At 40.0% G+C, this 16,813-nt stretch overlaps 1 protein-coding gene across 1 annotated transcript in view; it reads left to right on the forward strand.

The window, feature by feature from the left end:
- Nucleotides 1-826: 826 nt before the first annotated feature.
- Nucleotides 827-16,813, forward strand: part of zc3hf (Zinc finger CCCH domain-containing protein 15) — a 30,291-nt gene continuing 14,304 nt past the window's right edge. Inside the window, 3 exon segments of the mRNA NM_001146374.1 lie at nucleotides 827-1,012; nucleotides 1,631-1,726; nucleotides 16,509-16,614. Coding sequence (NP_001139846.1) covers nucleotides 935-1,012; nucleotides 1,631-1,726; nucleotides 16,509-16,614 — 280 coding nt within the window. The 5' untranslated portion in view covers nucleotides 827-934.

A 16,813-nucleotide genomic window follows, 5' to 3' on the forward strand; every position in this document is an offset into this window, starting at 1 on the left:
CACAGCGACCCCGTATATACTAACCACATATTTACCATTCAAGTGTTTGCATTAATTAAAGTACAAAGAAATCAGAAGTTACTATGTGCTGACTATTTTGTTCTGATACCAGATTCGAATTGACGCGACCTAACACTAAGTTTGCTTTATTCACTGCTTTAGCACACTCCGCCAACCCAGATGTCCTAGCCGTGTCTGAATCCTGGCTTAGGAAGGCCACCAAAAATTCGGAAATTTTCATCCCCAATTACATTTTCCGTCAAGACAGAACTGCTAAAAGCAGCGGAATTACAATCTACTGTAGAGATAGCCTGCAGAGTTATTTCATACTATCCAGGTCTATGCCCAAACAGTTCAAGCTTCTACTTTTAAATATCCATCTCCCCAGAAATAAGTCCCTCACTGTTGCAGCTTGTTATAGACCCCCCTCAGCTCCCAGCTGTGCCCTGGACACCATGTGTGAATTGATTGCCCCCCATCTATTGTCAGAGTTCGTTACTGCTAGGTGACATAAATAAGGATATGTTTAACACCCCGGCCGTCGTACAATCTAAGCTAGATAACTCAATCCAAGATGGCGTAGCAGTGCAGATGTGTTTTTGTTCGACCTCTAGTGTACTTTTGTACATTTCATGAATTTGTACGATGTAGCCAGTAGCCACGATTTTGACTTTGTGGCTGTGGTATAGAGTGACAACCGTTGAGGAACGAGGACGTTAAACGATGGCCAAAACTCTCCAGCACAGTAGGTGTCGGTAATGCGCCATTATGTTGGATGCCAACCGCCCCAAAAAAACACCTAGGAAGAAGAATTACCACTGACATCATTCAGCGTCAACTTGGTAACAGGTTGTCACTGAGTGGCCTATTAGTACTGCATGTAGCGGTGGCTATCGTAATAGAATAATTCAAAAATATAGTTACATCATTCACTATGCCTCCGAAGAAACCAGTTCAAGCTGCCGCGGGTAGTAAAAAAACGCAAGAAAAGAAGAAGGAAAAGATCATTGAGGTGAAATCCCATTTGCGCACGAGATCCAAATTACATGGGATAATGCTAAGCTAGTTTACTAGCTACCGGTAGTTAGTTAAGTTACAGTAACGTTCAAATGTTATTTTGTGAAGCTAGTAAGTTAGACGCTAGCTAGTTATACCAAGTATTGTTGAAAGCAGAACACTTTCCAACCGTTGTATTTGCTAGGTACCAACCTAACGAACGTTAGCGTTCTTATGCTAACCCCTTTTTAAGAACGTGGTAGCTACTGGTAGCTAACTTGTGCTTGCATGATGTAGCTTGTTAGCTGCAGACAGTAGTTAGCAAAGGTTACAATCGTATTTATTCAAATTAATGTTAAGTGTAGATAAGTTGTGTGATCGTCTGGCCACGGCTTGAATGAACTGCTTAGTTAGTAGTTGTAACACAGATGAAAGGTTGGCTAGCTAGTTATCATCTATAATCTTTGTCGGTAAAGTAAGTTATCTAGTTAGTCAGGTACTGTAACTACTTAGATAGCTAGCGCCAGAAATCTTATTATTTTGTCGTTGAGGTTTCTTCTTGGTAGCCTGCCAACTAACGTTAACGTTATGTCCATTATTCAATTGCTGATATTCAATTTGTTTATCTATATAGGACAAGACATTTGGTTTGAAGAACAAAAAGGGTGGAAAACAACAGAAATTTATCAAGAATGTCTCTCAGCAAGTCAAGCAAGTTCCTGGTAGTAAGGTAAGATTGAGCAGCTAGGCCTACAGTCTTATTGTTTCTGTTAATTGTCCTAATGACCACTGGTTTGACTTGTAATTTCTACAGAGATGTTTGCCACATCAACCTAAAGCCATAATAACCCGGCTTTTGTTCATGTCTTCTCTCTAGTCAGAATGTACCCAATTCATAGACATTAATTGCTTTAGCGCCTATTGACAATAGTATCTTGTCACAGGGGGAGTTTTGTTAAGAGCCCGGCGCTTGCTGTAAACATTAACACACATCGCTTGTGGTACTGTTTTGGAAACATAACGAACATATCGTGTATATCAGCTAAGAAAAATAAACTAAATGTTGAAAAAATACACACTTTTTATATGGTTAGGGTTAGTGTTCCCACACAGCCATTTCTCCATGTTACGGCACTTGTTTATTGAAGACGGGCTTCTGTCCAAACACTTAAAAGACACACCCTCGCCCACTTACCCTCACCTTATGCCCTTGGGGAAATCCCTGTTGCCGTCTTGGAGTGGTGTCCAAATGATTAGCCAAGCAAGGGAACTTTGCAACGTAAGCCCCTCAGCCCTTGTTTTTAGTCGGCTTTGCTAGTGTACAATTATGTTCACTCTGGGGCCTGAAACTCCCAATAATTCAATTTGTGACAATTATACATCTGATAAGAAATCTGTGAAAACTTAAACAACATCAATGGAGAAGTCAACATACAAGTGTAAGTAAAAACGAATGCAAATAAGTTAGAAATTGTGCTACTAATGCACATGACGGCCCAAACACATCTCGTAAAATGTAAATATGCTTTTGTTTGGTTATCTTTTGGAAATTGTAGAAGTAAAACATTTTCCTGCAGAAGTTCTAGCTAGGCAGTCTAACGTTAGTTAGCAAATTAATTTGCTAGCTATCATACAGTAGGTGTACATTAACAATTATATATTTAATTTAAATAGACATGCACTCATAATTGACAGTAGGGCATATAAATAACCCACAAGCTACTGATGGCTGAAAACACAATCATCGCGGGATGAATGAGTGACGAATTTCTGACCAAGGGTGGTCCATTTAAAATTCATTCCTTCCTCCCTTGCCCTGCAAGTGTATACTCATCAGACGTCATGATACGTCATCAGAAGTGTCCACTTAATTTGAGGGCTGAGGGGATAGGGTGGGTCTTTTAAGTGTTTGGACTGCAACCACAGACGCGACCACCTGTGCTAATTAGCTATCTAGCGTGCTCCAAACACTTGTGTGTAAGCGTAACTCAGGAGGTGTAGTTAGGTCGGATGGAGCCACACATAGCTGTATGGATCTGTGCAACACTGCTTAAGTAATTGCATATTTTTATTTGAATGATTCTTTCTCACTAAGGGCTAAATGTTTCGAAAGCTGTATCGCAAGCAACGATTATTTACGTTTCTAAACTTCAAAACAGTCGGGATTGTAGGTCACACGAGCCAGTTGTGGGTGACGCTGAAAACTGTAAGGAGAAGGCAAAATGCTTCCTAGAGTTTTTGAGAGCTAGTCGGAACACTGTGTTATGCCAGAATGTGGACAGCTAATGTTAAAGCAACCCGTTGGATTTTACAACACTTAAGGTAGCTACTACTCACCCCAATGCTAAGCGTTGCATTTTCTTGGGATTCAATGGACTGCTATAGCATTTTTGTAGCCTATCAGGCTGACGAAAAAGGCAGTTTAATACAAAATGGGCAATATTTCAATCTTATCAATTAAACATTTATCATTTTTGGGAAATTAAGAGTACAGCGACATATTCTATTCCTGGATTGAGGTATATTTTCCTAGCCATATTACGTGCTGTCCACGTTCTGGCATAGCTCTGTTCCAACTAGAGAAGAAATTTTCGTAAGTCAGATTCTTATGGCGAAATCAATCTATATATGTTTCCTCGCTAATTTACTTTGAATTGACACATCTAGCCTAATTTCTGCCTGGATCTAGCATCTTAATTCTGAGTGTGGACTTCCCACTCTAGTTGCTAACAATAACATATAGATTCCAGAAGACTGAACAGTCCCTTTACAAGTCAGAATGTTGAATAAACTTCAGTTGATCTTACTCTGCTGGTTGTCCTCTGAGTTCGTCCTTATTACAGGCTAACTACACCGCTCACGTCACGTGCACGAGCGTTGTAAAATAAATTTTGAAATCTATATTATTCAATTATTGCACCCACATTGCTCGCGCGCGCCAATGAGCGTCTGCCTCTCCCATCTCATTGGTTTATAGAAGCAGGTACCCACGTGCCATCTCCTTGGTTATACCGATGTGGGTGACTGAAAGATGAAATAGGTCAGAGGCGGTAATCCACCTAATTTATGAAAGTTGCCAATCGCAATATAAAGTCAAGAGAAGAAGAAGCCTGGAAGGAGGAGAGATGACTAGAAATGATTTGGTTGACCATTTTATGTTTAGATTAATTGGTGGAGTAGAGGACCTTGTGCATTTCAGGTAAAATAACTCAATGTTTATATCCCAGGACAAATTAGCTAGCAACAGCAAGGTAGCTAAATAGGACGAATTAGCTAGCAAGTGCAAGCTAGCTAGCTAAATTGCCATAAATGTTTAATGCTTTTCGACCTGTCCCCAAATTAATATAATTGGTTGAGTTTGTTTTGATATTTTAACCTGTGTGTTGTGATCGCGTTTGGTGTGGGGTGACAAAATACATTTATGCACGATAGCGCACGCGCGTACCCGGTTTGGGTTCCGTGTTATGCTGTTGGAAATTTGAGACAGAATATCCACAGAAAAGTATTAAAGACATGCTCCGGAACTTTGGCGAAACCTCCCACTTTAGGCTGGATGTGTCAATGTGCAGTTCATGCATGCATAATAAATAAGCAGAATAAGTCTTACCTCAATTAGCCACGAAATGCCTAGTTTGAAAGACACTTTTCTGGAAGCTGGGCAGTGCCGTTTTCCCCCACCTAGGCCAGCCCCCTAGCAATCGAGCTTCAGCCCTCAGTTTTGAGTGACAGCTAGCAAGATGCACAGACAGCAGAGCGAGAGAGCAATGATGGGGTACACGTGACGTAGTATGACCTTTTTGCGGCCATTTTTGGCTCGTGAGCATTACCTTCAGAACTATTGGCTAAAAAGTATACAACAGCTCATGAAAATCCAGCAAAAGTCATGGAATTTTGAAATGGTGTTGTCAAGGCCTGAAAGTCATGGACATTTCTGTTAATGTAATTTATTTAGTCAGTTTTTAAAAATATTTTATCAATCAAATAAAAATCTACATATCAGCCAGGATCGGCATGTCACTTTAGCGTGTTTGTGGGCATCACTTGTATCTGTGCGAGACGAGTGGGCCGTTGCTCAAGGAGAGCGAGACAGTCGGACATTGCAGAAGCAGGCCTAACATATAAAATAGGATAAAGAACAGACTAGTAACTAAGTACCCAATTCAAACATATATTGTACCCTCTAGGTAACTGTTTAGCTATTATTAGCATGTATTAATTTTGGGGGGAAATGACCAAAACCTTTCCACTGCCTACACTCACGAATATGGCGATACAAGTTGATTTACGGTTTTGAACGATTCATGTGATTAATTTAAACTATTCTTTGACAAAACAAATGATTGTATTAGTTGGTATTTGGTTAAATCGTGGTGAATGGAATTATGTGAATCAAAATAATTGGAACTGCGAACTGCAATTTTAGGAAAAAATATTAATGTAGGCTTTTGGTTTATGTGGTTTCAACTTGTTTAGTAGATACTTCCATTTTAATTGTATCATCCAATGTCGGGACATTGCATCTCTAGATGCTAGTCAGCCTGCAAATTAAATACTTCTAAGGAAGCTAAGATGAATGACTAAACTAGAAAATGTTAATTTACTGAATTTGTGGGCTTGCTTCAGTTGAATAAAAATATTTGTAACTAGGGTTGCACATTTTGGGGAATATTCAGAGGTGGCACTTTCCGTGGGAATTAAAGGGAATATATGGGAATTAACGGAAATATATGCAAATTAATATTAATACCATTTAAATGTAGATGTTTTTTGCGTTGTATATATTTACCATATAATATGGAGACATAAACCTTTTACCTTATCATAAGTAGACATAATTGCAAATTATTAAATCCTTCCAATAGAAATAAGTAAATGTAGTTACAAATTGAACTTGAATTGAGTTGACTCTTCACATGGGATGATTTCACTGAACAACAAAAGGGAATATTGAATAGAGGTCGCCCAATTATGATTTTTCAATACCGATTATTGGGGGATCAAAAAAGCCGATACCGATTAATCGGCCGATTATTATTATGCATTTTTTGTTGTGTGTGTATGCAGGAAATCCTATTTTAATAATGGGCATGGTAAGAATTGACTACCAAAGTGCGAGTCACAATTCCCATGACACCTTCTAGCAAAATCTGAAAAGCGGTTCCTTCATTTATTCCATAGGATATTTTTAGATTAATTTAAAATAAGGTCTGTGTTTGGTTTAGGCTTACACCACCTTGCCAATTTTATAACTGTGTAGATATCCATAGGATATAACTCTGATCAATATAAGCAAAGATAAAAAAAATTTGGAGAGTGGATTTATGAAAATATAATGACAAACGTTAGCTAGTAAGATTTACACGGGTATCAAAATGCTGAGGCGGTTTAAGCACAAAACACAGACCTTATTTGAAGTAGATCAAGACATTCTCTATGGAAGACATGAATGGTAAAATAACGAAGGAACCCCTTTCAAGTTCAGCCGCAAGTTATTACAGGAATTATGACGCGTCGAATATTTCTCTCTAAACCATATACCTTTGACTATTACGAGCCTGCTTCTGCCTACCACCGCTCAGTCAGACTGCGCTATCAAATATCAAATCATAGACTTAACTATAATATAATACACCTTAGGTCATTAATATGGTCAAATCCGGAAACTATCATCTCGAAAACATTATTCTTTCAGTGACATACAGAACCGTTCCGTATTTTATCTAACGGGTGGCATCCATAAGTCTAAATATTCCTGTTACATCGCACAACCTACAATGTTATTTCATAGTTCCGTACAATTCTGGCAAATTAGTTCGCAACGAGCCAGATTCTGTATACCCTGATTCTGCGTGCAACGAACGCAAGAGAACTGACACAATTTCACCTGGTTAATATTGCCTGCTAACCTGGATTTCTTTTAGCTAAATATGCAGGTTTAAAAATATATACTTCTGTGTATTGATTTTAAGAAAGGCATTGATGTTTATGGTTAGGTACAGTCGTGCAACGATTGTGCTTTTTTTCACAAATGCGCTTTTGTTAAATCATCCCCGTTTGGCGAAGTCTGCTGTCTTTGTTAGGAGAAATAGTCTTCACAGTTCGCAACAAGCCAGGCGGCCCAAACTGCTGCATATACCCAGACTCTGTTTGCAAGAGAAGTGACACATTTTCTTTCCCTAGTTAAAAGAAATTCATGTTAGCAGGCAATATTAACCTGTTATGGCTAGGGGGCAGTATTTTCACAGCCGGATAAAAAAACGTACCCGATTTAATCTGATTATTACTCCTGCCCAGAAACTAGAATATGCATATAATTATTAGCTTTGGATAGAAAACACTCCAAAGTTTCTAAAACTGTTTGAATGGTGTCTGCGAGTATAACAGAACTCATTTGGCAGGCCAAAACCTGAGAAGATTCCATGTAGGAAGTGCCCTGTCTGACAATTTCTTGCCCTTCTTGATTATCTCTATCCATTACAGAGGATCTCTGCTGTTACGTGACACTTCCTATGGCTCCCATGGGCTCTCAGAAGGCGGCAAAAAGCTGAATCGTGGCTTTGCAGGCTCTGGCTGAAAAAAAGTAGCGCGTTTGGATAGTGGCTGGTTACAGTACTGTGAGACTCAGGCTCGTGCCCGCGTCGACCCCATGCTTTGTTTTCTTTCGTCTGTTTACCTAAACGCAGATTCCCGGTCGGAATATTATCGCTTTTTTATGAGGAAAAATGGCATAAAAATTGATTTTAAACAGCGGTTGACATGCTTCGAAGTACGGTAATGGAATATTTAGAAATCTTTTGTCACGAAATGCGCCATGCTCGTGACCCTTCGGATAGTGTCTTGAACGCACGAACAAAATGCCGCTGTTTGGATATAACTATGGATTATTTTGAACCAAACCAACATTTGTTATTGAAGTAGCAGTCCTGGGAGTGCATTCTGACGAAGACAGCAAAGGTAATAAAAATGTTCTTATAGTAAATCTGACTTTGATGAGTGCTACATTTGCTGGGTGTCTAAATAGCTAGCCGTGATGGCTGGGCTATCTACTCAGAATATTGCAAAATGTGCTTTCACCGAAAAGCTATTTTAAAATCGGACACCTCGATTGCACAAAGGAGTTCTGTATCTATAATTATTAAAATAATTTGTTTTTTGTGAACGTTTATCGTGAGTAATTTAGTAAATTCACCAGAGGTTTGCGGGGGGTATGCTAGTTCTGAACGTCACATGCTAATGTAAAAAGCTGGTTTTTGATGTAAATATGAACTTGATTGAACAAAACATGCATGTATTGTATAACATAATGTCCTAGGTGTGTCATCTGATGAAGATCATCAAAGGTTAGTGCTGCATTTAGCTGTAGTTTTGTTTTTTGTGACATTATATGCTAGCTTGAAAAATGGGTGTCTGATTATTTCTGGCTTGGTACTCTGCTGACATAATCTAATGTTTTGCTTTCGCTGTAAAGCCTTTTTGAAATCGGACAGTGGTTAGATAAAGGAGAGTCTTGTCTTTAAAATGCTGTGAAATAGTCATATGTTTGAAAAATTGAAGTTTTTGTATTTTAGAGGAATTTGTAATTCGCGCCACGCCCATCATTGGATATTGGAGCAGGTGTTCCGCTAGCGGAACGTCTAGATGTAAGAGGTTAACTAAATATGCAGGTTTAAAAATATATACTTGTGTATTGATTTTAAGAAAGACATTGATGTTTATGGTTAGGTACGCGTCGGAGCAAAGACAGTCCTTTTTCGCGAATGCGCACCACATCGATTATATGCAAAGCAGGACAGGCTAGATAAACTAGTAATATCATCAACCATGTGTAGTTAACTAGTGTTTATGATTGATTGATAGTTTTTTTTATAAGATAAGTTTAATGCTAGCTAGCAACTTACCTTGGCAACGTAAAGCAGGTGGTTAGAGCGTTGGGCTAGTTAACCTGTTATGGCTAGGGGGGCAGTATTTTCACGGCTGGATAAAAAACCGTACCCGATTTAATCTGGTTACCACTCCTACCCAGTAACTAGAATATGCATATAATTATTGGCTTTGGATAGAAAACACCCTAAAGTTTCTAAAACTGTTTGAATGGTGTCTGTGAGTATAACAGAACTCGTATGGCAGGCCAAAATCTGAGAAGGTTTCATTCAGGAAGTGGCCTGTCTGACAAGGTGTCGTTCTTCTTGTCTCTGTTTATTGAAGAGTGAGGATCTTAGCTGTCCCGTGACACTTCCTACGGCTGCCATAGGTTCTCAGAAGGCGGTAAAAAGCTGAATCGTGGCTTTGCAGGCTCTGGCTGAAACAAAGTAGCGCGTTTGGGTAGTGGCTGGTTACAGTACTGTGAGACTCAGGCTCGTGCCCGCGTCGACCGAAAGCTTTGTTTACTTTCCTCTGTTTAGCTAAATGGACATTCCCGGTCGGAATATTAGCGCTTTTTTACGAGAAAAATGGCATAAAAATGGATTTTAAACAGCGGTTGACATGCTTCGAAGTACGGTAATGGAATATTTAGATTTTTTTTGTCACGAATTGCGCCATGCGAGCGACCCTTATTTACCCTTTCAGATAGTGTCTGGAACGCACGAACAAAACGCCGCAATTTGGATATAACGATGGATTATTTTGGACCAAACCAACATTTGTTATTGAAGTAGCAGTCCTGGGAGTGCATTCTGACGAAGACAACAAAAGGTAATCAAACTTTTATAATAGTAAATCTGATTTTGGTGAAGGCTAAACCTGCCGGGTGTCTAAATAGCTAGCCCGTGATGCCTGGGCTATATACTTAGAATATTGCAAAATGTGCTTTCACCAAAAAGCTATTTTAAAATCGGACATATCGAGTGCATAGAGGAGTTCTGTATCTATAATTCTTAAAATAATTGTTATGCTTTTTGTGAACGTTTATCGTGAGTAATTTAGTAAAATGTTAGCAAATTCCTCCGGAAGTTTGCGGGGGTATGCTAGTTCTGAACGTCACATGCTAATGTAAAAAGCTGTTTTTTGATATAAATATGAACTTGATTGAACAAAACATGCATGTATTGTATAACATAATGTCCTAGGTGTGTCATCTGATGAAGATCATCAAAGGTTAGTGCTGCATTTAGCTGTCTTCTGGGTTTTTGTGACATTATATGCTTGCTTGAAAAATGGGTGTCTGATTATTTCTGGCTTGGTACTCTGCTGACATAATCTAATGTTTTGCTTTCGCTGTAATGCCTTTTTGAAATCGGACAGTGTGGTTAGATAAAGGAGAGTCTTGTCTTTAAAATGCTGTGAAATAGTCATATGTTTGAAAAATGGAAGTTTTTGTATTTTTGAGGAATTTGTAATTCGCGCCACGCCTATCATTGGATATTGGAGCAGGTGTTCCGCTAGCGGAACGTCTAGATGTAAGAGGTTAACGTAAGGTTGCATCCCCAAGCTGACAAGGTAAAAATCTGTCGTTCTGCCCCTGAACAAGGCAGTTAACCCACTGTTCCTAGGCTGTCATTGAAAATAAGAATGTGTTCTTAACTGACTTGCCTAGTTAAATAAAGGTAAAAAAAACAAAAAAAAAAGCAAATCGGTGGCCAAAAATACCGATTACCGATTGTTATGAAAACTTGAAATCGGCCCTAATTTATCGGCCATTCCGATTAATCGGCCGACCTCTAATATTGAATGATCCATCGCATCTCCCAAAAACGTTTTCAACATGCATCTGTCAAATTATTGTCTAGAAACTAAAGCTTTGCTTCTCTTCCACTCAGGCTTTCATGTCTTCTCCCTGGACCGCCTCAATGTCCACCTCTTGAACATCAGACTCTGAGGCCTCATCTTCACTGTCACTTTCCAACCTTTCTGAGGATGGCTCGTTGTCAGGCTCAAAAAGTGCAAATTTGCCTGGATGGCCACCAATTTTTCAACCCCTGTATTGGTCAGCCTGTTGCGTGCTTTGGTGTGTGTGTTCCCAAACAAGGACCAGTTGCGCTCTGAGGCGGCTGATGTTGGTGGGAATTGGAGGGTGTTGGAGGCAACAAGGGAAAAGAGTCTCAGATACAGTGCCTTCCACCAGGGGGCTGATGAGATGTTGGCACGACTGCAAAAAATGAGTAGAAAAACAAACAAATACAATTCCATGTACAGATAAATAGTTTAGCAGTTAGATTAAACAACTCTTAAACAACTCTTTGTAAGATAAATGTTTTAAAATGAAACATGTATGGAAACAGGTGAATTAACACTTCTCAGTTAGCAGGCTCAAGCAAGCTAAAACCCACATGGTAGTAGAAACTAACTATCAGAAATTGTTAACAAGTTAGAAATGAATTAAACACACTTTTCTGTAGGCTACTATTTACTAGTTAACAAAAAATCATGTTTGTCATATAAAATAAATTCACCCCACCCAGTATTGCAATCAAAACTTACCATAAGGCATGGAGTCCTTGGCTCAGACAGTGTAGTACTGTGAGAATCAGCTGCACGTGATGGAAGAATGCACTGTGCATGCAGAGGGTTGCAATTCCATTGAATTGGGGATAGTTTAACCCAAATATGCCATAAGACCTAGTATTGCCTTATGTATATCCCACAAAAAAGGTTCACTGTTATAAGCTAACTTCCCATGGAAAATTTCCAGACAAATTCTGGAAATTTACTGGAAAGTTTCCAACCCTTTGCAACCATATTTCTAACCTACCATAGCCATTTGATATATTGAATGAGATCATTATTTCAAGAGGTAAAACCTATTTGGTTGCAATGTTATACATCAGAGGTGGTCAAATCAAATGTTATTGGTCACATACACGTGTTTAGCAGATGTTATTGCGGGTGTAGCGAAATGCTTGTTTCTCTAGCTCCAACAGTGCAGTAATATCTAACAATTTCACAACAATACACACATCTAAGCAAAGGAATGGAATTAAGAATATATAGATATTTGGACGAGCAATGTCAGCGGTACATAGACTAGGATACAGTACAATAGAGTAGAGTACAGTATATACATATGAGATGGGTAATGCAAAATATGTAAACATTAAAGTGGCCAGTGATTTCAAGTCTGTATATAGGGCAGCAGCCTCTGTGCTAGTGATTGCTATTTAACAGTCTGATGGCCTTGAGATAGAAGCTGTTTTTCAGTTTCTTGGTCCCAGCTTTGGTGCACCTGTTCTGACCTCACCTTCTGGATTATAGCGGTGTGAACAGGCAGTGACTCGGGTGTCCTTGATCTTTTTGGCCTTCTTGTTACATCGGGTGCTGTTGGTGTCCTGGAGGGCAGGTAGTTTGCCTCCGGTGATGCGTTGGGCAGACCGCACCACCCTCTGCAGAGCCCTGCGGTTGCGGGCGGTGCAGTTGACGTACCAGGCGGTGATACAGCCCGACAATATGCTCTCAATTGTGCACCTGTAAAAGTTTGAGAGTTTTGGGTGCCAAGCCAAATGTCTTTAGCCTCCTGAGGTTGAAAAGGCGCTTTTGCGCCTTCTTCACCACGCTGTCTGTGTGGGTGGACCATTTCAGTTTCAGTGATGTGTACGCCAAGGAACTTGAAACTTTCCACCTTTTCCGCTGCAGTCCTGTCAATGTGGATAGGGGGGGTGCTCCCTGTGCTGTTCCCTGAAGTTCACAATCAGCTCCTTTGGTTGATTTTGAGTGAGAGGTTATTTTCCTGGCACCAAACACCCAGGGCCCTCACCACCTCCCTGTAGGCTGTCTTGTCATTGTTGGTAATCAGGCCTACTACGGTTGTCGTCTGCAAACTTGATGATTGAGTTGGAGGCGTGCCTGACCATGCAGTCATGGGTGTACAGGAGAGGGCTGAGCAAGCACTCTTGTGGGGGCCCAGTGTTGAGGATCAGTGAAGTGGAGGTGTTGTTTCCTACCTTCACCACCTTGGTGGGCCAGTCAGGAAGTCCAGGACCCATTTGCACAGGGTGGGGTTCAGACCCAGGGCCTCAAGCTTAATGATGAGCTTGGAGGGTACTATGGTGTTGAATGCTGAGCTATAGTTAATGAACAGCATCATTCTTATGTAGGTAATCCTCTTGTTCAGATGGGGTAGGGCAGTGTGATGGCAATTGCATAATCTGCGTCATTGGGGCGGTAAGCAAATTGAAGTGGGTCTACGGTGTCAGGTAAGGTAGAGGTGACGTGATCCTTGACTAGTCTCTCAAAGCACTTCATGATAGAAATGAGTGAGTGCTCCAGGAGAGCCAATGGGTGTGCAGGCTTTTATTCCAGTCCCCATCCAACAAACATTTTAGAAATAAGCTCCTACACTGGACCTTGATAAACTGGCTCTGTGTTTGAGCAGAGCTTGAACAAAAGCCTACACACCCAGTAGCTCTCCAGACTGAGGGTTGACCACGTGTTTTATACAGTTGCCTGACATGTTTTCTACTTTGGCGTGGGGGGTGTTAAGTGCCTTGCACAATGACAGAAGATGCTACATAGCATCAGAGAGTAGCCTTCCAGTGTCTACCACTTTATGCATTCTTTTTTTATACATGCGTAAAGACACCACCAATTGTTGGTCAAGGAAATTTGGTTAAAAGTCATAAACTTCCGTCTGTCAAAATGTGTATGAACCCTGATACAAAAGTACAGAAGAATCTCTTTAAACTGACTTCAAACCTCATGTCTCTGTGCCTAGCTCTCATGATTTGTTTTTTCATCCCGAGGCATGCGCGTAAGACATAAATACATGCACACGTTGCATGCATACTAACTGAGCTCGTGCAGGTGTTTTACATGTTTTTTAAATAATTATTTATTACAAAAAACACAAGGAAGGGGTAACATTAAAGTATTAGAACATGAAGGACAAACAATACAGTATCAAGACACTATCAAACATGTATCGGTCTTTCAGCAACAGAGCCATCGTTGCATGAAAGTGATATAAAATATTTGTCATAGTTTCCTTTTTCATGATCACAATCTTGTGAAACCCGAACCCTCCAAGATCCCCCCACAGTTCCCCAATAGCTGTCCCTCAACCATTCGAGACCCCTCCCACAGCCCCAGGAAGAATACAATAAAATACAATTAATTCCATTCCCACCCCCAAGAACCCCCCAATGCACCAACAACCAAGAGAATGAACTAAAGAGAAAAAAGGAAAAGACAGAAGAAAACAACAATGCAAAAAATAAAACAAAATAATAAATTTAAAACAAAGGACATCAAGGACAACTGAAATCATAACAGTAATGCCTACTTTGTTTGTGTGCATGTCTGGCACTTACATGTATGTGTGTGTTCTTGTATGTGTTTATTTGAATGAGAGTGTGTGTATATTGTGACAGCCCTGAATTTGTCTGAACCGTCTGTGCTTCTCCTTCCAATAGGGCGCTTGCCCTTTAATTACCAATTAAATAGCCAGCCTCAGCTGGGCAAAAGTGGGGTTGTGATGGAGACGCGAACAAGGATGTGTTCAACCCTCAGTTCCGAAGCTTCTCGCTTCCGTTTGTTGTATTTAAGTGTGCTTTGTAGCCTAATAGCAAGTGTTCTTAGTGGCCTTTCTCAGCTGGAGATCTGTTGGCGGATTGTCTGACTGACTGACCGACTGACTACAACCTTTTTGTATACGGTATTTCATTTGTTTTGGTGTGATGTATACCGTGATGATTTATGTAGTTGAGGACTTATTAAGATTTGATACGCTTTATGGTTGTGTGGTAAAATAATTGTTATTTTGATTGTATGATTCATACTGGGTTTACGCTACACTTGTATGAACGGACAAACATTGCGTGACTAAGATCACTTGAGTTCCCTGAACTGTGATGTACTCTTTTAGGCCCGAGGTACAGGACTTTCTGGAGGAACCAGAGCTCATTAATTGTTATATTATTATGTGTGTGGGATCATTTGTTGGGAATACAACCCACGCAAAATAATAGTTGTTTTGAAGTTATTTCCAATGTTTTAAGGGTTTATGAAAAGTGTATGTCCATCCTGACTTTTACATGAGTCCTTTGTATCGGTGTAGACTTGACAGACCAGATAAGACCCATTAGGCCCCAGTGGCCTAATGGATAAGGCACTGTCCTCCTAAGCCAGTGATCGTGGGTTCAAGTCCCATCTGGGGGGTCTTCCCTGTGGCTCAGTTGGTAGAGCATGGTGTTTGCAACACCAGCATGGTGTGTGCAATGCCAGGGTTGTGGGTTAGATTCCCACAGGGGCCAGTACAGAAAAAAAGGCATGAAATGTATGCATTCACTACTGTAAGTCGCTCTGGATAAGAGCGTCTGCTAAATGACTAAAATATAAATGGGGTGCCATTTTTTTATGTAACAGTTTTGACTTGAGGTTATTGTTTATAGGGGTGCCAGGTAGGTTGTGCCTACCAGAGAAAATATTGATTTCTCCTTTTGGTTTGGGAGGGAATGAGTCCTTGCTACTTAGTGTCATTCAAATGTACTTTTATTATGTTTTATTTTAACTTTTTTTACCCTTTATCTTTTGACCATCGTTCTCTCTCTGACACAGCAACTCCACTCCCACTTGTCTCCAATTCCACATACCAACACTCAGCTTCCCTCAGCCCATCCCATCTATCTCTGCTGGCCACCCATTTCGTGTTTCTATGCAACACACATCTTTCAACTGTGCTATGATGTTTAATCTACAATTTCAATCTATCTAATCGAATAGAATCTACAGATTGCGTGTTGAAGATAAATACTTTTACTAAGAGTATTAGTATATTAGTAATTGACTGACCCGGTCTCTCCAGATCTCCTAACAGTACTATTTCTAGGGTCAATTTTAGATCAATGCTATGCATTTTCAGCCATTCCTGAACCTGAGACCAGAAACAGGCTACCTGAGGGCAATACCAAAATAAATGGTCTATTGATTCTGTATCCTCACAACAAAATCTGCAGAGCTTCGATGATTTTATGCCCCAAATATTCAAAATTTTTGTGGTGGCAAGAATTCTATATAATTATTTTAGCTGAAAAGCACGAAGTCTTGAATCTTGCGTTTTTATATATCAACTCATACACCCTGTACCATGGAATTTGGTAATACTTTCCTGTGGATATTTTGTCAAAAATGTCCAATGGCATAGGACCAACAAAGTGGACAATTGGCAGAGTAAGTCCAAATGACAGTACATTCAACATTCTGGCAAAACAAGGCACCTTCTGGAAAATGTAAATGTATGTAAAGCTGACCTAAACAAATCACAGTTTGTCACGTGCGCCGAATACAACGGGTGTAGACATTACAGTGAAATGCTTATTTACAGGCCCTAACCAACAGTGCAATTTTTAAGTAAAAAATAGGTATTAGGTGAACAATAGATAAGTAAAGAAATAAAAAACAACAGTGAAAAGACTGAAAAATAGCAGTAGGCGATATACAGTAGCTAGGCTATATACAGGCACCGGTTAGTCGGGCTAATTGAGGTAAGCTTAAGCTATAAGCTATAGCTTGCTATTAGGTCAGGAGACCAGCAAACCTGGTTCCTGTTGTGGACTTGTGACTAACTAGATCCTGTTTCCTAGGTTGCTGCTGAAGGGGACAAGAACAGAAAGGGTGACAAGAAGAAAGAGTTAGATGAGCTGAACGAGCTTTTCAAGCCAGTGGTGGCTGCTCAGAAAGTCGCTAAAGGTGAGGATGGAAATGTCTTCTGTATTCAGCTACAAAGTTTCCTCTGGTACATATTCTGAAAAATGCTCTGTTTAATATGAAAGGACATTTTGCAACCTTACCCTATTGAATGCTTAGCTAACTCCTATTGTCAGGCTTAATCACTGATTAGGCCTATATGGACTTCCCACTACTGTTTGTCAAGAATTAGAACAGGGCA

Source organism: Salmo salar, chromosome ssa17 (genome assembly GCF_905237065.1).
Source record: "Salmo salar chromosome ssa17, Ssal_v3.1, whole genome shotgun sequence".
Taxonomy (NCBI): Eukaryota; Metazoa; Chordata; class Actinopteri; order Salmoniformes; family Salmonidae; genus Salmo; species Salmo salar.